Source organism: Marmota flaviventris, chromosome 10 (assembly GCF_047511675.1).
Source record: "Marmota flaviventris isolate mMarFla1 chromosome 10, mMarFla1.hap1, whole genome shotgun sequence".
Classification (NCBI taxonomy): domain Eukaryota; kingdom Metazoa; phylum Chordata; class Mammalia; order Rodentia; family Sciuridae; genus Marmota; species Marmota flaviventris.
This window is the reverse complement of record NC_092507.1, coordinates 57,705,050-57,722,444: the sequence shown is the minus strand read 5'-3', so window position 1 is coordinate 57,722,444 and position 17,395 is coordinate 57,705,050. Positions and strand designations below refer to the sequence as shown.

The 17,395-nt window shown below is 34.1% G+C and overlaps 1 protein-coding gene across 2 annotated transcripts in view; it reads right to left on the bottom strand.

Moving 5' to 3' along the window:
- The window catches only part of Lrrc7 (leucine rich repeat containing 7), a 429,867-nt gene that overhangs the window by 39,788 nt on the left and 372,684 nt on the right, over positions 1-17,395 (bottom strand). For both annotated transcript variants that reach the window (XM_027949501.3, XM_071618746.1), the window contains one exon: positions 1,617-1,838. In XM_027949501.3, coding sequence (XP_027805302.2) covers positions 1,617-1,838 — 222 coding nt within the window. The remainder of the gene's footprint in view (positions 1-1,616; positions 1,839-17,395) is intronic.

Genomic DNA, 17,395 nt, shown 5'->3' with positions numbered 1-17,395 from the left:
AGAAAACAAAACACATTGCAGCTCTGGATTCATAATTCAGTTTGACACAAAGAATTTGCACCTCAACACCATAAATTCTATAAATGGACTTTCTAAGTTGTACACAGTTCCATGTACACAATTACAGGTCACACAGAGCAGGAGGCAATGTGTGAGGCAATGCACCATATAAAAATAAACAAAATAGGGGCTGGGGCTGGGGCTCAGCAGTAGAGTGTTTGCCTAGCATGTGCAGGGCACTGGGTTCAATCCTCAGCACCACATACAAATAAAACAAAGGTATAAAAAAATAAAAATAAACAAAATTAAGGCATGTGTCCATATACAACTACCAAAAATAAATAAATAAATAATTAAAAACTAAATCAGAGAACTGGGTTGAGATTATAATATTTATGGGATAATAGATATGAATTTTTTTTTAACTTCCTAGGATGCCTTTGGTAAAGCATGGTTCCAAAGGATGCCTTTGGTAAAGCATAGATTCTAAAAATTAAATTTTTAGAATCTCTGGAGAATTAAAAACCTCACATCATTAGCTGATGATAAACATCTATCTGGTTATTATACGTGAAGTCCAGCTCTTGACTTAGCTCAAGGAAGGAGAGGAAGAGAATTATCTTGGAAAAAAAATCTGTGATTCTGAGAATGATAATACATGTTTCAGTTTTAAGATCGGTATTAAGAAATAGAGGCAATGTTTAAAGAAAGTGGGATCCAAATGATAAGTAGCGCTTTAATATAAAGAAAAAACTGGAAATGAAGGTAATCTTGACTGATATGTTTAGAAAAGAAGGTGGAGTGAAATGTAAAGTTTGAGTGAGGAATAAACCTTTTAAAACCATATTAAGGAGTTAGTACAGTCAATGGGAGCTTTGCCTAATTATGTGAAAATTGAAATAAGAGAAATTAATTTTATGAGATTCTTAAGGTCTTAATGTCTTTCTTCCTAAGCTTAATATAATTCAATAGATAAGATTATGTTTTCTGGTCCTAAGGAAGAAAAGCAGATTCTACTATGGAAAAGCATATCCCAAGTTTAGATAGGTCAGAAGAGCCGCAAAGTTTTTGCTCCATGGCATTGATCAGTAGTTTTTGGAGCATTTCAGCAGTATTTCTCTTCTAGATATTCTTTATAATGTTCTTATAGCAAAGCTTTATATCTATGCTGTTCAACAACCTGAACTTCTAGAAAGTGTTTACCTACAAAGGAGGAGGATTAATAACTAACGAATAACTAACAATAGCTAACTTTTTACACTATTACCTCAGAGGCCTTGGTCTACACACCTCACCCACTAAGGTTCTCTATATTATTCCAAAGCTGTAGAGCTAAACTGGAGTTGGGTGTGAGACAAGATAAAACAATTTTGACCCATCCTTTTTCCTATGTGATGTTGAAAGGGCATTTTACTAACCATAAATTCCTGTGTGTTACAGTACTTAACCACTGAAAATCAATAAAATGCCTACAAAGAGTATTCCATCCCATTCAAGATGATGACATTATGTGTCCTGAACCACATTAATAAGGGCAAGCAAACCATGGACTTTTCATATTTCCCTGAAAATTCAACAATAATTTAAAAAGAAAAGAAAAAAAAAATTCTTCTCACCTGCTCTGGATAGCCATCCATACTCCTTTGCCCTTTAGTTTGAATTAAGCACCGTCCAGGCTGAGGTCCCCGCGTGGCCTGTGAAGAGGGGATCTGAATAGGCAATGGTGACTGAAATTGCTGGATGGTCACTTTGTTTATATTTCCTTCATATGGCTGCTGCTCCCGGCTGCGATGCTGCAGGCTTTGGGACCCCATCAAAGTCTGGATGTGGCTGCCTGCCTGTGGAGAAGATAATCTGTCAGGGGAAGCCTCCTGGTGCTGAAAGGATGTGATTAAAGTAGGAAACACGTTCAGAATACCTCTCGGGTAAAGTGGAATCATTTGGGCTTTCAGCCACAGCTGGAAAGGATAATGAAGAAACAGCAAGGGTCTGTCTACTGTGGTTTGTGAAAATGTTAATATTGGAGCAAGGTCGAGTTAAATGTATTTGTAGTCATCTGGTAGTTTGCCAAAGATCATTTTAACCCCTTTTGTAAGGGAACAAAATTCAGTCTGGAAAATCTCAAGTAGTAAAAGAAGTCACTAAACATAAAGCAGAGCTCTAAGTTGGCTATTTGACTTAAAAAATAACAGAAATGTCTAACACATGACATCAGGAGGAAAATGATACAAATTCCATTTGTATCAAATGATTGATCATACAAACGATTCCATTTGTATCATTATGTTTACAAATTTCATCCTTTTCCTGTTTCCTGATTCCGATGCAAAAGAATTGAATTGTTAAGTTTTATGACACAGGTGCATAATGAGCTTGTTTAGGTAAGTATAACCAATGGCATTAATTTTTTACATTGTTAAATGAAGAGTTTAGTTTTTGGAATCTCTATGCTACATTAAAATTAATCATGTGCTAAATTCCTGTGTTTGTAGACTGTGGAGGCACAAGATCTGGAACAGTCTTCAAAATGAACTCTGTACATTTCTTTTACTATTTTTAAGTTCTTAACGAGTAACATAAAAAAGTGAAGACATTACAGTGAGAATGGAAAATTGTTTAAAGAAGGAAGTTCAAGAAGTCATTTCAAAAGAATATTCAAAATCATTATTTGGCAGTACATAGAGCAAAATAAACACATAGTTGGTTATAGTTTAGATGTACAATAGCTGTCTTTGTATTATGATTTCTACATGCAGAGACATTAAGATATTTCAGTCATGAGAAACTGGAGGAAAAGTTGCAAAAAAAAATTTTGGTCTATGCGAGAACAATGTGAAAACAATTTTCAGTCCAACATGGTCTGACACACTTATGCAGTGATTAAAGCACAATAACCATATAAATACAATTCAGATAACCTCATAAAAGACAAATGTCTATTTCTCAATTCTCAGAAACTTTCATGAAAGGATATGTCGCAAACTTTTCAGGGCAAATAGTTTTCTGGTCAAGTTTTTCCTTATTACAATGTTCTCTTGTTCGGTAGGACAAGTACCCATGTCAAACCCAGTATCAGATTTTGATCTGCTTTGTTCTGAATGAACTCACAGTTATATAGTTAAAAAAATAATCTGCAGTTAGAGGAGTTGGGAGTGGAGGCTGTTCACTGAGGCTGACTGGGTACTGAGCAGTCTGTGATTGACATCTACTTCTCACCCCCACTGGTATAATTCATGGGTCTCAGTCAGTACTTGAATCACTGGATGGAAGGAGGACTAGAAATGTGACTGAAAGTGATCACATTGATAAGCAAAGATTTTTGCACCATGACAAACTTAGCAGGAAACAAGAACATAGCTTTGGTTCCTTGACAAATAATCTCAACAAGAAAATCAATAAGGACTACTTAACTACTACTTTTCTGATTAATCTGGTAATGGTCTATTCAAGGATGAAAATCTAATTTTTTATATTATAGAACTGCAATACACACTATTATTCTGTTTGTTTTTCTTCTGATGTGAACTCAGGACTATGCAAATTTTGAATGAAGGGAAAATATCATATCATATTTAGTGTTTTTAATGACTGGCACAGTAACTGCATTTAATAAATAATAGCTTCCATCCAAACACTTGGTACCAAACAGTGCGCTAAAATATCTTAAATATATTACCTCTTGTAATCTTCACAACAGCATTACAAAGGAATTATTATTATTCATTTATACTGAGAAGGAAACCAAGGTTAGGAGAGGTTAAAAAACTTATCCAAGTAATTGTACAACTGGTAAACTGGAAGGACCAGCATGTGAAGGCTGTATGACTATGAGGGTTATACTCTTAAACACTGTATCATACTGCAACCCTTTCCCTCCAAGTTGGCACCCTCACCTCAAGTTGAACTGTGAACTGAAAAGGAACCATGAAAGGAAACAAGTTCTAGTTGTGGAGGGAGAATATATACAACTTTTTCAGCAGCTCTTGAATTTGCCAAAGGAGGTGAATTAGGTCTATTAGCTCTTTTTGGATGCTGTGTATGTGATTTCAAACTGTACAGTTCAGCAGATAGGATTGTGCTTTTGTATTTAGTGATCTTTCTGGTCCTATGAAGTAACAAAGCAAAAGTTCTCAGATGGCTTGGCAAAACAAAAAGTATGGAAGGAACATACTGTTAAGTGATTTTTTTTTTTTGCAACAGAATTTCTTTCACTCTTCTGGGCTATAGGCTGTAAAAATGGGGATGAGGAATTATTGCTCTACCAAGCAAAGAATTAGTACTAAAATTTGTATAGTCGAACAAACATAAAGGACATAAGATATCTAGGGGGATCAATTAGGGAACAGAGAGGTTGCAAAGAAGAGGATTTTTTTTTTTTTTTGCACAAAGACTTAAGAAAGGTAAAATGGACATTTACAATGAAGTACAAGGAACTAATGAACACAGAAAATGTCAGAGGCTGGATTTGTTCAAGCAGAGGGTGAGTTATATGAACACTGACTCACCCCAAAGAGGAATTGGAACACAAGGGTTTCTGTAAAGACTGTGCTATACATTTTGAATTATAACAGGGAAAAGAGAAGATTTGGCATTTGTTTGGGATTTTCCAGGGTAGGTTGGACAAGACAACATGTATTTGAGGAGAACAGTGATACAGTAAGGTATTTTCAAGTTGTCCTCAAAACAAACTATCAAAGTTTACAGGGAAAAACTCCAATATCCATTAGACCCAAGGAAAGATTTATTTCAAAACTGAAGAAATGTTGATTTGATACCAAGTGGTATCAAATTCAATCAACTTCATGTGAAATTCATCCGATATAAGTTAATAAGGCTTATTATGGAAAATAAGTGTTTGGGAGGTTTTTCATGATATGAAAGCATTGGCTCTGTCACCATAAAAATGCCTTGGTTCACACTGTTCATTTGGAAGAGTGTTAGACTAAGAAGTGTATCATATTACCCAATTTGGTCATTTGTTTTACTACCCATCTTGGCTCCTGAACCACGAGAGCTTGCTTCCGAAAATTAAACAGCCTCCAAGGGTGACAATATATGTCACTGAGAATGTTCAAAAGAACATGATTCAGTTTCCAAAATTAACTCCAAAAGAGTCCCAGGAATATTTAGAAGCAAGGTCAACAAACTAGAATCATCTCCAAAGGATAACTAAGTAACTAATTTCAAGGAATCAGACTCATTTAAACAAATCAGTATAAGTAATTTTGTAAAGCAAAAACAAAAACAAACCAAACCAACCAACCAACCAAACAAACAAACAAACAAAGACCCAGTCATCACTCTTTATTTATACCAAGTATTCTACAGTATACCTTCCCTTTTATTTTTAGAATGCAGGCTAAGTTTTAAAGCAAGTCAGTAGGACTTCTGCTTTCATGTGGATAGAATAGATGCATTTCCTCCCTGTTTGCTATGTTATATCTAACAAAGATACTTGAACATTATATATAGACACATATAAAAAGACTGAAAAATGGAAGAAGGAAGCCAGCAAGGGACCTAGGGACCAAGTACAATATGATGGTGTCTCCTTGGGTTATATATACAGAAGAATTGGGTAACCAATCAATCAACCAAACAAGCACAAACCTGCTCTCTCTAGCCAAAGGATTAGGAAAGATGTAGCCTAACAGATGCTTTAGATACTGCCTTCTATATTGTTGCTCAACATCATAGAAAAAACTACAGCCCAACTTCAACAATGTCAGCAAAGGCCAAGTAGGTAGCCTGAAATTCAACCCTCATTAGAGTGCAACAAAGCAAACCAAAATCCCCACCAAAGTGGTATTAGGGAAATCCGAACAAGGTGCCACAGCATTCATCCCCAGTGACTAGTAAAAGCCTCTCCTCCAATGGTGTCAGTGGAGACACAAGAGGTACTTGGACTTCCATGCTCACCCCAAAGCAATAAGGCAGCTTGTGAATTCTCAATGAGTAGTGTGAGAAAAGGCCTAATAACAAGTCAGGACATTCAACATTACCCAGTGATAATGTATCAGTGGAAATTATGTGGGCAATTGAAACCCATCCCCACTTAGCAATACTGAGGAGCTTTTGCCTCAGGTGTCAATGAAGGCTGAGTGAGTGGGAAAACCAGACTTCCATCTCCACTCAATAACAAGTCAGCGCCCTACCCTTCCTCTGCTGAAATGGTATCAGAGAAAACCAGCTAAAACAGGAGGCTGAAATAACATAATGTGAAAATGTCCAGGTTTCAGTTGAAAATGACTGAACACACCAAGAGTCAGGAAGATCTCAAACCAAATGGAAAAAAAAAAAAAGACAATCAGAGTCGATGCCAACATGGAGAGGATAAAGATGTTGCAAGTATCTGATTTTAAGGAAGTCATCAAGAAAAGGTTTCAATGTCTAGATACACTTACATATGAAACAAATGGAAAAGTAGAATTCATCAGGAAAGAAATGTAAGTCTCAGCAAAGAAATAGAAGACTTAAAATAGAAACAAATGGAAATTTCAAGAAGCAGCAACCCCATAGGATAAACCCAAAGAATCCAAGCATACATGAATCATAATTAAATTCTAAAAACTAAATACAAGTAAAAATATACTTAAAGCAACCAGGGAAAAATGACAACTTAGCTAGAGAGGAAAAGCGATATGAACAACAGTGGATAATCTCATCAAAAACATGGATGACAGAAGAAAGTGGCATAATGATTTTCAAGTGTTAGAAGGAAAGATCTGTCAGCCCCAGATCCTGTAACTGTGGTAATATTCTTCAACAGTGGAAGAGAAATCAAGACTTTCACTGATGAAGGAAAACAAGGACAATTTATTGCTACCAGAACTCTCCTAGTATAATGTCCAAATGAAGTTCTCTAGAGAGGAAATAGTAAGAGGAGAAACTTAGTGACATTAGGAAGGAAGAACATGGTAAGCAAATATATGGGCAGGCACATTGAGCTTTCCTTCCCTTCTTGAATGTTCAACATTATGCTTCATAATTGAAGTAAAAAATATGGCACTAATTCTGGCACTGCCTGATGTAGCTCTGTATGTATATAGAAGAAATATTTAAGATAATTCTATTATACGGTGAACAGGATGAAAAGACATAGAGGAAGCCTGGATTTCTGTATTTCACTTGAACTGGTGAATGACACCAGTAGATTTTTGAAATTTTTATATATGTATATTTCACCAGAAGCAACCACTACAAAAGCTATATAAAGAGATATACTAAGGATACTATAGATAAATAAAAATGGAATTTTAAAAATGTTCAAATAACCCACAGGTTGTAGGAAAAAGAAACAGAAAACCCAAACAAGCAGAAGCAGAAACAAAAAATTAAATTGAGACTTCAACCTTAAGGAATCAATTCTTCCTTTAAATTTAAAGGGTCAGATATACAAACTAAAAGATAGATGTGGGCAGACTGGATTAAACATTGCATCCATTTGTGGACTTCAAGGAGTCAGTTCACATATAATGAGATAGGCAGAAAGTAAAAAGGATCCAAGAGATTATGTTATGCAAATATTAATAAATGGAAAAAAGAAGTTACTATAGTGGTACCATATAAAGTAGATTTCGGAACAAAAATATATCACCAGAGACAGAGAAGAATTTTATGTCATGAATAAAGGGTCAGTTCATCAAGAAGGCAGAGTAATTCTAAATTGTATCCACCAAACAATAAAGCTATAAATACATGGAACAAAATTTACTAAGTGGAAAAATGAATCCAAATTAGAGTTGAAAATTCAACACCCTTCTCTGAATAAGTGATTGAAAGCTAAACTAAAATTTATCAAGAATATAATAACATATAAGAATTCAACAATACTATCAGTCAACCATATCCAATTTTACTTATAGAACATATTTTCCTCAAGTTTCCATACGTTTTTAAAATTAGACCATATCCGGAATCACAACAAATTTAATATAATTCAGAAATCATACAAAATGTGTTCTCCAAGCACAATGAAATAAAGCTATAAATCAGTAACAGAAAGATAAAAGAAAACTCTCCAAGCACTTGGAAACTAAACAACATACTTGTAAATAATCCATGGTTCCAGGAGGAAATCTTTAGAGAAATAAAGTAATACACTGAATGCTATACAAATGAAAGTATAACATACACACACACACAAAAAGACCAAGTTCCAAAATAAAAAATGGAGCAGGGAACATTACTGTAGCCAATGAAGACATTATAATAAGATACTACTACAAACAACTGTATGCACATACACTTGACAATTCATATGAAATGAGCTACTTCCTTGAAAAACACAAACTACTACAACTCACCCAATATAAAATAAATAATCCTAAAATTACCAAGAAATGAAATTTGTAATTTAAAAATTCCCAGAAAAGAAGTCTCTGGGAGTAGATCATTTCACTGGAGAATTCTATCAAACATTTAACTAAAAATACCAATTCTACACACTCTCTTCAAGAAAACAGAAGAGGAGAGAATCTATTCCAATTTTATTTTTATGAAAGTAATATAACCCAGAAGAACAAAAGAGGGAGAAGGAGGAGGTGAAGGAAAAGCAGAAGGAAGGGAGGGAAAAAAGAGAAAATCAGAGACCAGTATTACTTTTAAATATAGATTCAAGAAAATGTTAACAAAATATTGGTAAACAGAATTCAGCAATATATAAAAAGAATTATACATCATGACCAAGTAATGTTTATTCCAGTGATAGAGGGCTTGAAGATTATCAATGTAATGCACTATACTAATGGGCTATAAAAGAAAAATCACATAAATGGAAACAGAAAAAAAATGTTGGAAAGATTCAACATTCATTTATGGTTAAAAACACTCAGAGACAGAGGAACTAAATCTTAATGTATCAATTCTTCCTTTAAATTTAAAGGGTCAGATATATAAAGCAAAAGATAGATGTTGGCAGACTGGATTAGAAACTACTCCTAAGTCAAGGGGAGTTTCCTGTATTTAACAAATACATCTACAAAAACTTGCAGCTGACATACTTAATGGTGAAAAACTAAGCACTTTAGAACTGAGATCAGGAAGAAGGTATAAATGTCCACTCTCACCATTCTTATTCAATGCACAAGTTCCTATTTAATGCTAGAAGTTTGTCTGAAATAAGGCAAAAGAAAAAAAAAGGCAATACAGTTTGAAAAAGAAGAAATAAACCATCCTTATTTGTAGAAGACATGCTTTTTTACAGAAAAAAAATTTAAAAGAATTAACAAAAAAAATCTAGAATTTTACAAGTGAGTTTAGCAAGGTTGCAGGACACAGATAAACATTCAAAAGTCAAGTGGATTAATGCATGTTAGCAATGAATAAATGGAGACTGAAATTTAAAATGTAATACCATGTACAATCACTCAAAAATGTAAAGTACTTAGGAATAAATATTAAGCAAAACTTGTATAGGACTTACATGCTGAAAATATACAATGCTAATGAAGACAATCAAGAAGCTTTTAATAAATGGAGAGTACCATATTTACAGATTCAAAGACTTGGAAAGTTTTTCTCCAAATTGATATACTGGTTTAGTGAATTCCTATGAAACACATTTTATTCTGACATTTAGAAAGACATGAAAGGAGAATGATCAAACAATTTTGAAAAAGAAGTGTAAAGTGGGAAGAATCAATGTGATTTCAAGTTTATTGAAGTTCCAATAATAATCAAGACTGTGGTATTTGCATAAGAATAAACCAATGGAATCAAATAGAAAATCCACAAATAGACCCAAACAATGTGTCCAAATGATTTTAAAGTTGCAAAAGCAATTCAAACAGAGGAAAGGAGGAAAGACTATTTACAACAAAGGATGCTGGCCCAGTTGGACATCCATAGTCAAAATAAATGAGCCCATATCTCATACCATATATAAAAATTAACTCAAATAAATCACAGACTTAAATGTTAAGAAATTGAAAAGACAAGCCACTGAAGTGCTGAAAATAACAACACATATGACAAAGAATAGTATTTAGAATATATAACAAACTCTTAAGCCCAACAATAAAAAGGTAAACAATACACTTAGAAAACGGGTAGAACATATAAAGAGCTATTTCATTAAAGAGAATATATAGACAGAGACAAATTAGCATATTAAAAGATGCTCAAAATCATTAGCTATAATGGAAATTTAATTTAAAATAGTGGTGAGATGTTACTACACATTTATTAGAAAGACTGAAGCAAAACAGTGATAACACCAAATGCTGGAGATGTTGGGGAGAAACTGGATCACTTACACATTTGCTAGTGGAAATGTTGAATGGTGGAGTCACTCTGTAAAAGTGTTTAATAATTCCCCCAAAACTAAACATACAAGTACCATATGATCCACTAACTGTGTTCCAGGACATTTTTTCCCCCCCAGGAACTTAAGAAGTTCTAGGAATTTAAATTCACATAAAAACTTTCAATATAACCTAAAAGTTATGTATTATGCGATTTCATTTAAATAGCATTCTTGAAATAGCAAAATTATAGAAATGAAGGTAGTTATAGAAATGCCAGGAGTTAGTTTTAAAAGAATAATACAGGCAGTATAGATAGCCACAATATTTGGAGTTGGATGAACCTGTGATTCATTCCTTGCTCAGTTATTTTTTAGTTATGCAATCCTACGCAAAGTTATTAAGCTTATCACATGAAAACTGTAGATAATAATAATAAAGGCCTAATAGAATATTGTGAGGATTACAGATACTATGATATATTGAGCCTATTAGTGTATTGCTTGGCATGTAGCAAATAATAATGCAATGAGAATAAAAAGTTATCTGCTGAGTAAAGGTATGATTTTTCTTTGAGCATAGAAACAAACAACTAGCAGAAAAAAAATCAGTTTTAAACATAATATAATCAATCACAATTTGCTTTAGAAACTGCTCCTGAGAATCAGCCAATCAGCAAATCTCACGCAAGTATCCATGTTTCTGCAGTTAAAGATTTGTCAACAAACTTCTGCACGTTCTAACTTCTGAAAATCCACCAATCCCTGAACTTACTTACTCTTCACTAGGATTATGGCTGATATTCTAGGTTGCTGTGATTTATCTTCATGGTTTTCCCTATAAGTTTTCATGATAACTCTCCAGATGAAGAAACTATTCTGCATCCAGAATAACTAATTCAAAAGACGTTAAATCATGACTTTGGTCTCACTAACAACCTGTTCAAAGGACAAAGCTAAATGTAAATTAGAGGGGAGGGGCAGCTAACCAAAAGGTGCTAAGTTACAGTGAGGTAGGAATAAACATTTCACCTCTGAGAAGTGTCTGTTCAGGTCCTTGGCCCATTTGTTGATTGGGTTGTTTGTTCTCTTATTGTCTAATTTTTTGAGTTCAGAGGAGGACATACAATCAATCAACAAGTACATGAAAAAATGCTCACCATCTCTAGCAGTCAGAGAAATGCAAATCAAAACCACCCTAAGATACCATCTCACTCCAGTTAGATTGGCAGCCATTATGAAGTCCAACAACAACAAGTGCTGGCGAGGATGTGGGGAAAAGGGTACACTTGTACATTGCTGGTGGGACTGCAAATTGGTGCAGCCAATTTGGAAAGCAGTATGGAGATTTCTTGGAAAGCTGGGAATGGAGCCACCATTTGACCCAGCTATTCCCCTTCTCGGTCTATTCCCTAAAGACCTAAAAAGAGCATGCTACAGGGACACTGCTACATCGATGTTCATAGCAGCACAATTCACAATAGCAAGACTGTGGAACCAACCTAGATGCCCTTCAATAGATGAATGGATAAAAAAATGTGGCATTTATACACAATGGGGTATTACTCTGCATTAAAAAATGACAAAATCATAGAATTTACAGGGAAATGGATGGCATTAGAGCAGATTATGCTAAGTGAAGCTAGCCAATCCCTAAAAAACAAATGCCAAATGTCTTCTTTGATATAAGGAGAGTAACTAAGAACAGAGTAGGGTCGAAGAGCATGAGAAGAAGATTAATATTAAACAGGGATGAGAGGTGGGAGGGAAAGGGAGAGAGAAGGGAAATTGCATGGAAATGGAAGGAGACCCTCAGAGTTATACAAAAGTACATACAAGAGGAAGTGAGGGGAAAGGGAAAAATAATACAAGGGGGACAAATGAATGTCAGTAGAGGGGGCAGAGAGAGAAGAGGGGAGGGGAGGGGAGGGGAGGGGGGGTAGTAGAGGATAGGAAAGGCAGCAGAACACAACAGACACTAGTATGGCAATATGTAAATCAATGGATGTGTAACTGATGTAATTCTGCAATCTGTATATGGGGTAAAAATGGGAGCTCATAACCCACTTGAATCAAAGTGTGAAATATGATATATCAAGAACTATGTAATGTTTTGAACAGCCAACAATAAAAAATTTTAAAAAATAAAGGAATAAACATTTCAGTGTACTAGTGCACAATTGCATGACTATAGATAATAATAATGAATTGCACATTTCAAAAGCTAGAAGAAAGGATTTTAAAGAAGTGAAATATGTTTGGGGAGGCAGATATATTAACCAGATTTAAACATTACACAACTTATACATATATTGAAACATCACATGGTACTCTATTGATATGTATAATTTTTTGTTTTCATTAATCAGTTAAAATATATTTAATTTAAATTAAAAAAGAAAGTTAGCTTTTTCCCAATTAACACAAATTTTATCCAAAATAATAAATATTGTAAATAGTTACCATTAATTTAACATGTATATGATAGGCACTGTGTTAAGTATTTTACATCATGGTCTTAGTTAATTTGCAGAACTACCCTACGAGGTATGCAAGGATTATCGTCCTTTCCTCCTAGATGGGAAAAAGTTTAATATGTTTGCTAGTTAAACAAAAGTTAAAGTTGACATTTCCTCCTGAACTTTGCTTAAAAGGCAAAAAAAGGGCAAGATCTTGGTAAGAAAAAGGTGAGATAATTTTTTATTGCAATTTAGTGCATACTTTAGTTTTTACATATTAGTCTAATTATCATGTTTCTGGATTTGTCTTAATACTCAGTGCAGTTTTATCAATTCCACAAGTGATTTGGGTGACAAGACTCAAAATTTCTCAGGTAATTTAAATTTTTTTTTTTTAGTTGTTGACAGACCTTTATTTATTTATATGTGGTGCTAAGAACTGAACCCAGTGCCTTACACATGCCAGGCAAGCGCACTACCACTGAGTCCCAGCACCAGGCCCTCAGGTAATTTTTGAAGAGAGTTTCAAACAGGAGGAGTGAAAGGAATCATAGGTGATATAATGAAGAACTTTGATGTGCAAATTTATTCAGAGTGCAAACTAACAAATTGAACTAAATTCAGTATGATGGAAAGATCTCTGGGTACTGTTTACCATGCTTAGTGCATCTGATTCTATTCATTTTGAGAGTCATAAAGGTAGTTAAAGAACTTATAAAGATTAAAAAAATTCACATTTGGGAAATTGATGTATTTCAGAATCTCTAAATGTTCTGATTTGTGTAAGGACAAGAAAAGCAAGAGGAAGAAGACTCAAATTCTTTCTAAATATATGACTGGTACTAGGGTTTTTTTTCTCTCTTCTGAACTTGGAAGAGAAGAAACAATAGCAGGTTGTGCCTACATGGGTCATTGAAGGTTATTTAATATCACAACAAAGCTATGCTATCATGTACAATAGTTCTATTTTTTTGTTATTTTTGTTGGGTGGAGCGAGTGGATACAATATACTATTAGTACAATATAGTGTTTAAGAGCAGGCTGTTAACTCAGACACGCTGGGTTCTGATTCTGTGTTCCTCAATTCTATGCCCCTTGAGATTGTGAAGATGACATGAGAATTTCTATGTTAAGCACCTTAGTGAACCATCTAGAATGTACTGTAGAGTTTTATAAATTATTATTATGACAACTGTAGTATTAAGGAGAATTTTTTTTCTTCTTTTTAAATTTGTGTTTAGCTAGGCCAGTTTGATGCCAAAATCCACGTCCTTCCATTTAGGTGTTAGAAGGCAAAATTGAATAAATACACTGAAGGGAGCTCTGCAGCTCTGCACTGCACTCTTTTGGTGCATTTGAAATATTTGCTGATCTTGACCTCTTAGAGTTAGATACTAAATACTTTTCTCATCAGGATGTGTGCCTTAAGATGGCAGCTGACTGCCGTAAAAGCAGTCTTCTCTAACTTATTGAATCTCTTCTATGATTAAATCCCAATCTACAAAGCAGTTATGGAAGTAGAAGATATTAACTGAAATGAAGAAACAATGAAGCATCCATGACTGCAGGATGATGGCTTTAGATCTAAGCCTACACATTTCAACCTGCAGTGCTTTGTGAGGACAGTGGCAAACACTCCCAAAATACAGTAAGAGGAAGAGGAAGATTTTAACAGTAAAGAAATATTTGCAAGTAATTTCTTTCACTCTTAAGATTTCTAAGAACCATAGAAACCTTATAAATCTCCATTTAGTGGAGCAAACCAGAAAAAGACTAAGTGGTAAGAACTGTAATCTTAGCTACTTGAGGATATTAGCTTGGCAACAATTCTTGATCATCCATATTATCGTCATATTATCTAGGTCTTCAAATTACGTATTCAACCATGGATATTTTTAGTGCTTTGGATTAAGTTTGTTTTTTTCTTTTAAATTTCCTTCAAAACAAAGACAATATAAATGTTATTGAGTTATCTCAATTTTCTGAAGAAGAATAGTCATTTATTTTAAGGAACACCTATGTCAAATACTGATGGACTAAGTAACTACCACTCTTTCTACTGCTTTAATCTGTGACAAGTTTATTTTCTACCTTGGACTTAATAGCTATTTGATAGACATTTTTTTGGCTTTCACTTTTATTAAAGGAATAATTTAGAGTCAGTCTGGATGAGAACAGTCCCTGATTTTGTGACAGTGATGTCCTTCAACACTAGAGACAGCTGCATTGTTTCTCTGGTATTAGGAGATAAAGGGATGCATTTTGTGAGTTAAAGAATAAAGCTGCATCAAGTAAGAAAAATGGAATACAGCAGTGACTGTGAAACTAAGCAATGTTTTACTTAGCTGTCACTTTTGTTTTAAGAGAATTTTCCATTCACATTTCCACAACCTCCTATCCATATTACTTTTGAGAATAAATCTAATTACATAACAGAAAGTCTTCATATAGCTATGAATTAGATAATACTAAAATGAATTGATTAGAAATACATCAGCTTAACTTTTCAGATTAACAAAATATATATTTGAAATGGATCATTAAATAGAGAAAATTATTTCATTGATTTCTTCAAACCCTCCTTCCTGATTCAGCTATTAATAAGTTATGGAGCTGCTCACAAGGGTCTTATATTCATAGAATTTTTGACTTCCTCCAGGCCATGTTCTCTCTCTCTCTTTTTTTTTTTCTTCCTGGTTCTGGGAAAGCCATCTAATCTTGCTTTGGCAAATAATTCTTGTTTAACAAGCAAGTCTCTCTATATAAGCTCCCTCTATCTTTTATTAATTATTTGCAGTTATGGAGAAAAGTGAATTTAATTGGATATATTCATTTTTCTTCCTCTAATACAGCAAAATGCATGACTGTGCTGATTTTCTGAAAAGATAACATGATTATCCAATCAATTAAGTTATAGTTTAAAAGAGTCTATTTAGTTTATCTGATTAAGAGTTCCCTTACTGATTACGTAAAATGAGTGTAACTTGATTTGAGACTTTGGATGTTTTTGTAGTTGAACTTTGGGTTGTTTTGCATATTAAAATTTGTAAAACCTCAACAAGGTCTTTTATACAGTTCCAGAGGAGTAATTAATAATACTACCATAAAAATCATGCTGAGGCAAGTTTGGTAGGTATAGAGACACGGATTTATTAGGTGGGGAAATTAGTGGGTCTCTTAATACGTCAATAATTTATCGCTAATAAAAGTATCAGAAATCTTTGAGAGGGGCTGTGATTGTGGCTCAGTGGTAGAGCACTCGCCTAGCTCTGAGTTAGATCCTCAGCACCACATAAAAATAAAAAAAAACAAAAAAAAGAAATCCCAAAGAATTTCCTCTTTGAGATTCCTCTAACAATGTTTTAATTGTTTCATGTACCTAACAATAACTGATCTCTAATCACAAAAGTCACATAAGATAATTTGCACTTACCAATCGCTGCTACTCTTAACTCTCCTAATCTGAAGGGTTTGTTGAGAGTGGATCTGAAAGTCTGCCAAGCAACTGGTATTACTGGAAATATCCTTTAAAAGGTTCTTTCCAATAAGAGGGTGAAATGGAGTACTTACTAGTAGTACAGTCAGTTCTAGGTTATTTCTAGAGACCAAAACTCCAAGGAAAGTAAGAGAAAAACATTCAGAGTCTCTTAGGGATGAGAAAGTTCCTTTGTATTTGGATACATTTGACACATTCACAGTGTTCCACTTTTCTTCTATGTCCCCGTACAAAAGCAGGTTTTGGTCAAGAGGAAAAACTGCACATATTTGTATAAGAATATTTTTTCGGTGGCTCAATGATTGGGCTGAATATTCTTAATTAAAAAAAAATCTGCAATTGTATGATTTCATCAACTTTCCCTTTTACTGATTCATTTCTTGTTTTGTAGAGCTTACTGACAACAAAAACATCTGATCACTATATCTTGTTGAAGCCACCTTTCCTCAACAGTCCTACAATAGAATGTTATAATCACGGGTATCAATGCAGTCTTTATAGTGCTCAGGACCAAATTCTAGGTGACACCTTGCAAGTAGAATGAGGGGCAGAGTATGGGGGAAGCAAGGATAATCCCAACCTACCAACTCAAAGATCTCTTTTCCTAAAGCTTAGAAAAATGCTTAGAGTTAAAAATGACTCTAAGTAAGGAATTCCAATTTGGTTTAAGGTTTAAGGAATTCGGATCTGTTTTGCTGTACTGCATAGTAACCAAGAATTTATTATGATCAGTGAAATATTTGCTGGAGAAAAATGAGATTTGAGAAAGAAAATGAGAAAGCCAGGATTGAGGCTGGCATTATTCATAGTGACAGAGAAGATCCTTTTCATTTGTTTGTGGACTGATGAAAAAGAATAAAGATTTACTCCTGGGAAGTTCTTCACTGTTAACAATGTATTTTTTGGGGGGAGGGGAAAAATACAAAACATGAGCAAACACCTACTCTATCTGACATATTTGCTTCTATAAAAGAAATGTTTAGTTATAGCATGGACAGTCAGGTTTTAGAATCATTTTTCAATTTCAATTTTGCTCTATCTATGAACAGATATTTTTTATTTTGATGTTGATGGAAATAAGAAATATGTCCATTTCTCTTGTCTTTTACATACAAGGTTGACCTGGTTGATTTTCATATTGGCTTCTTCCATATCTTTACTTGCTCTCTGAGAGCCTTAAAATCTACTCTACTTTAT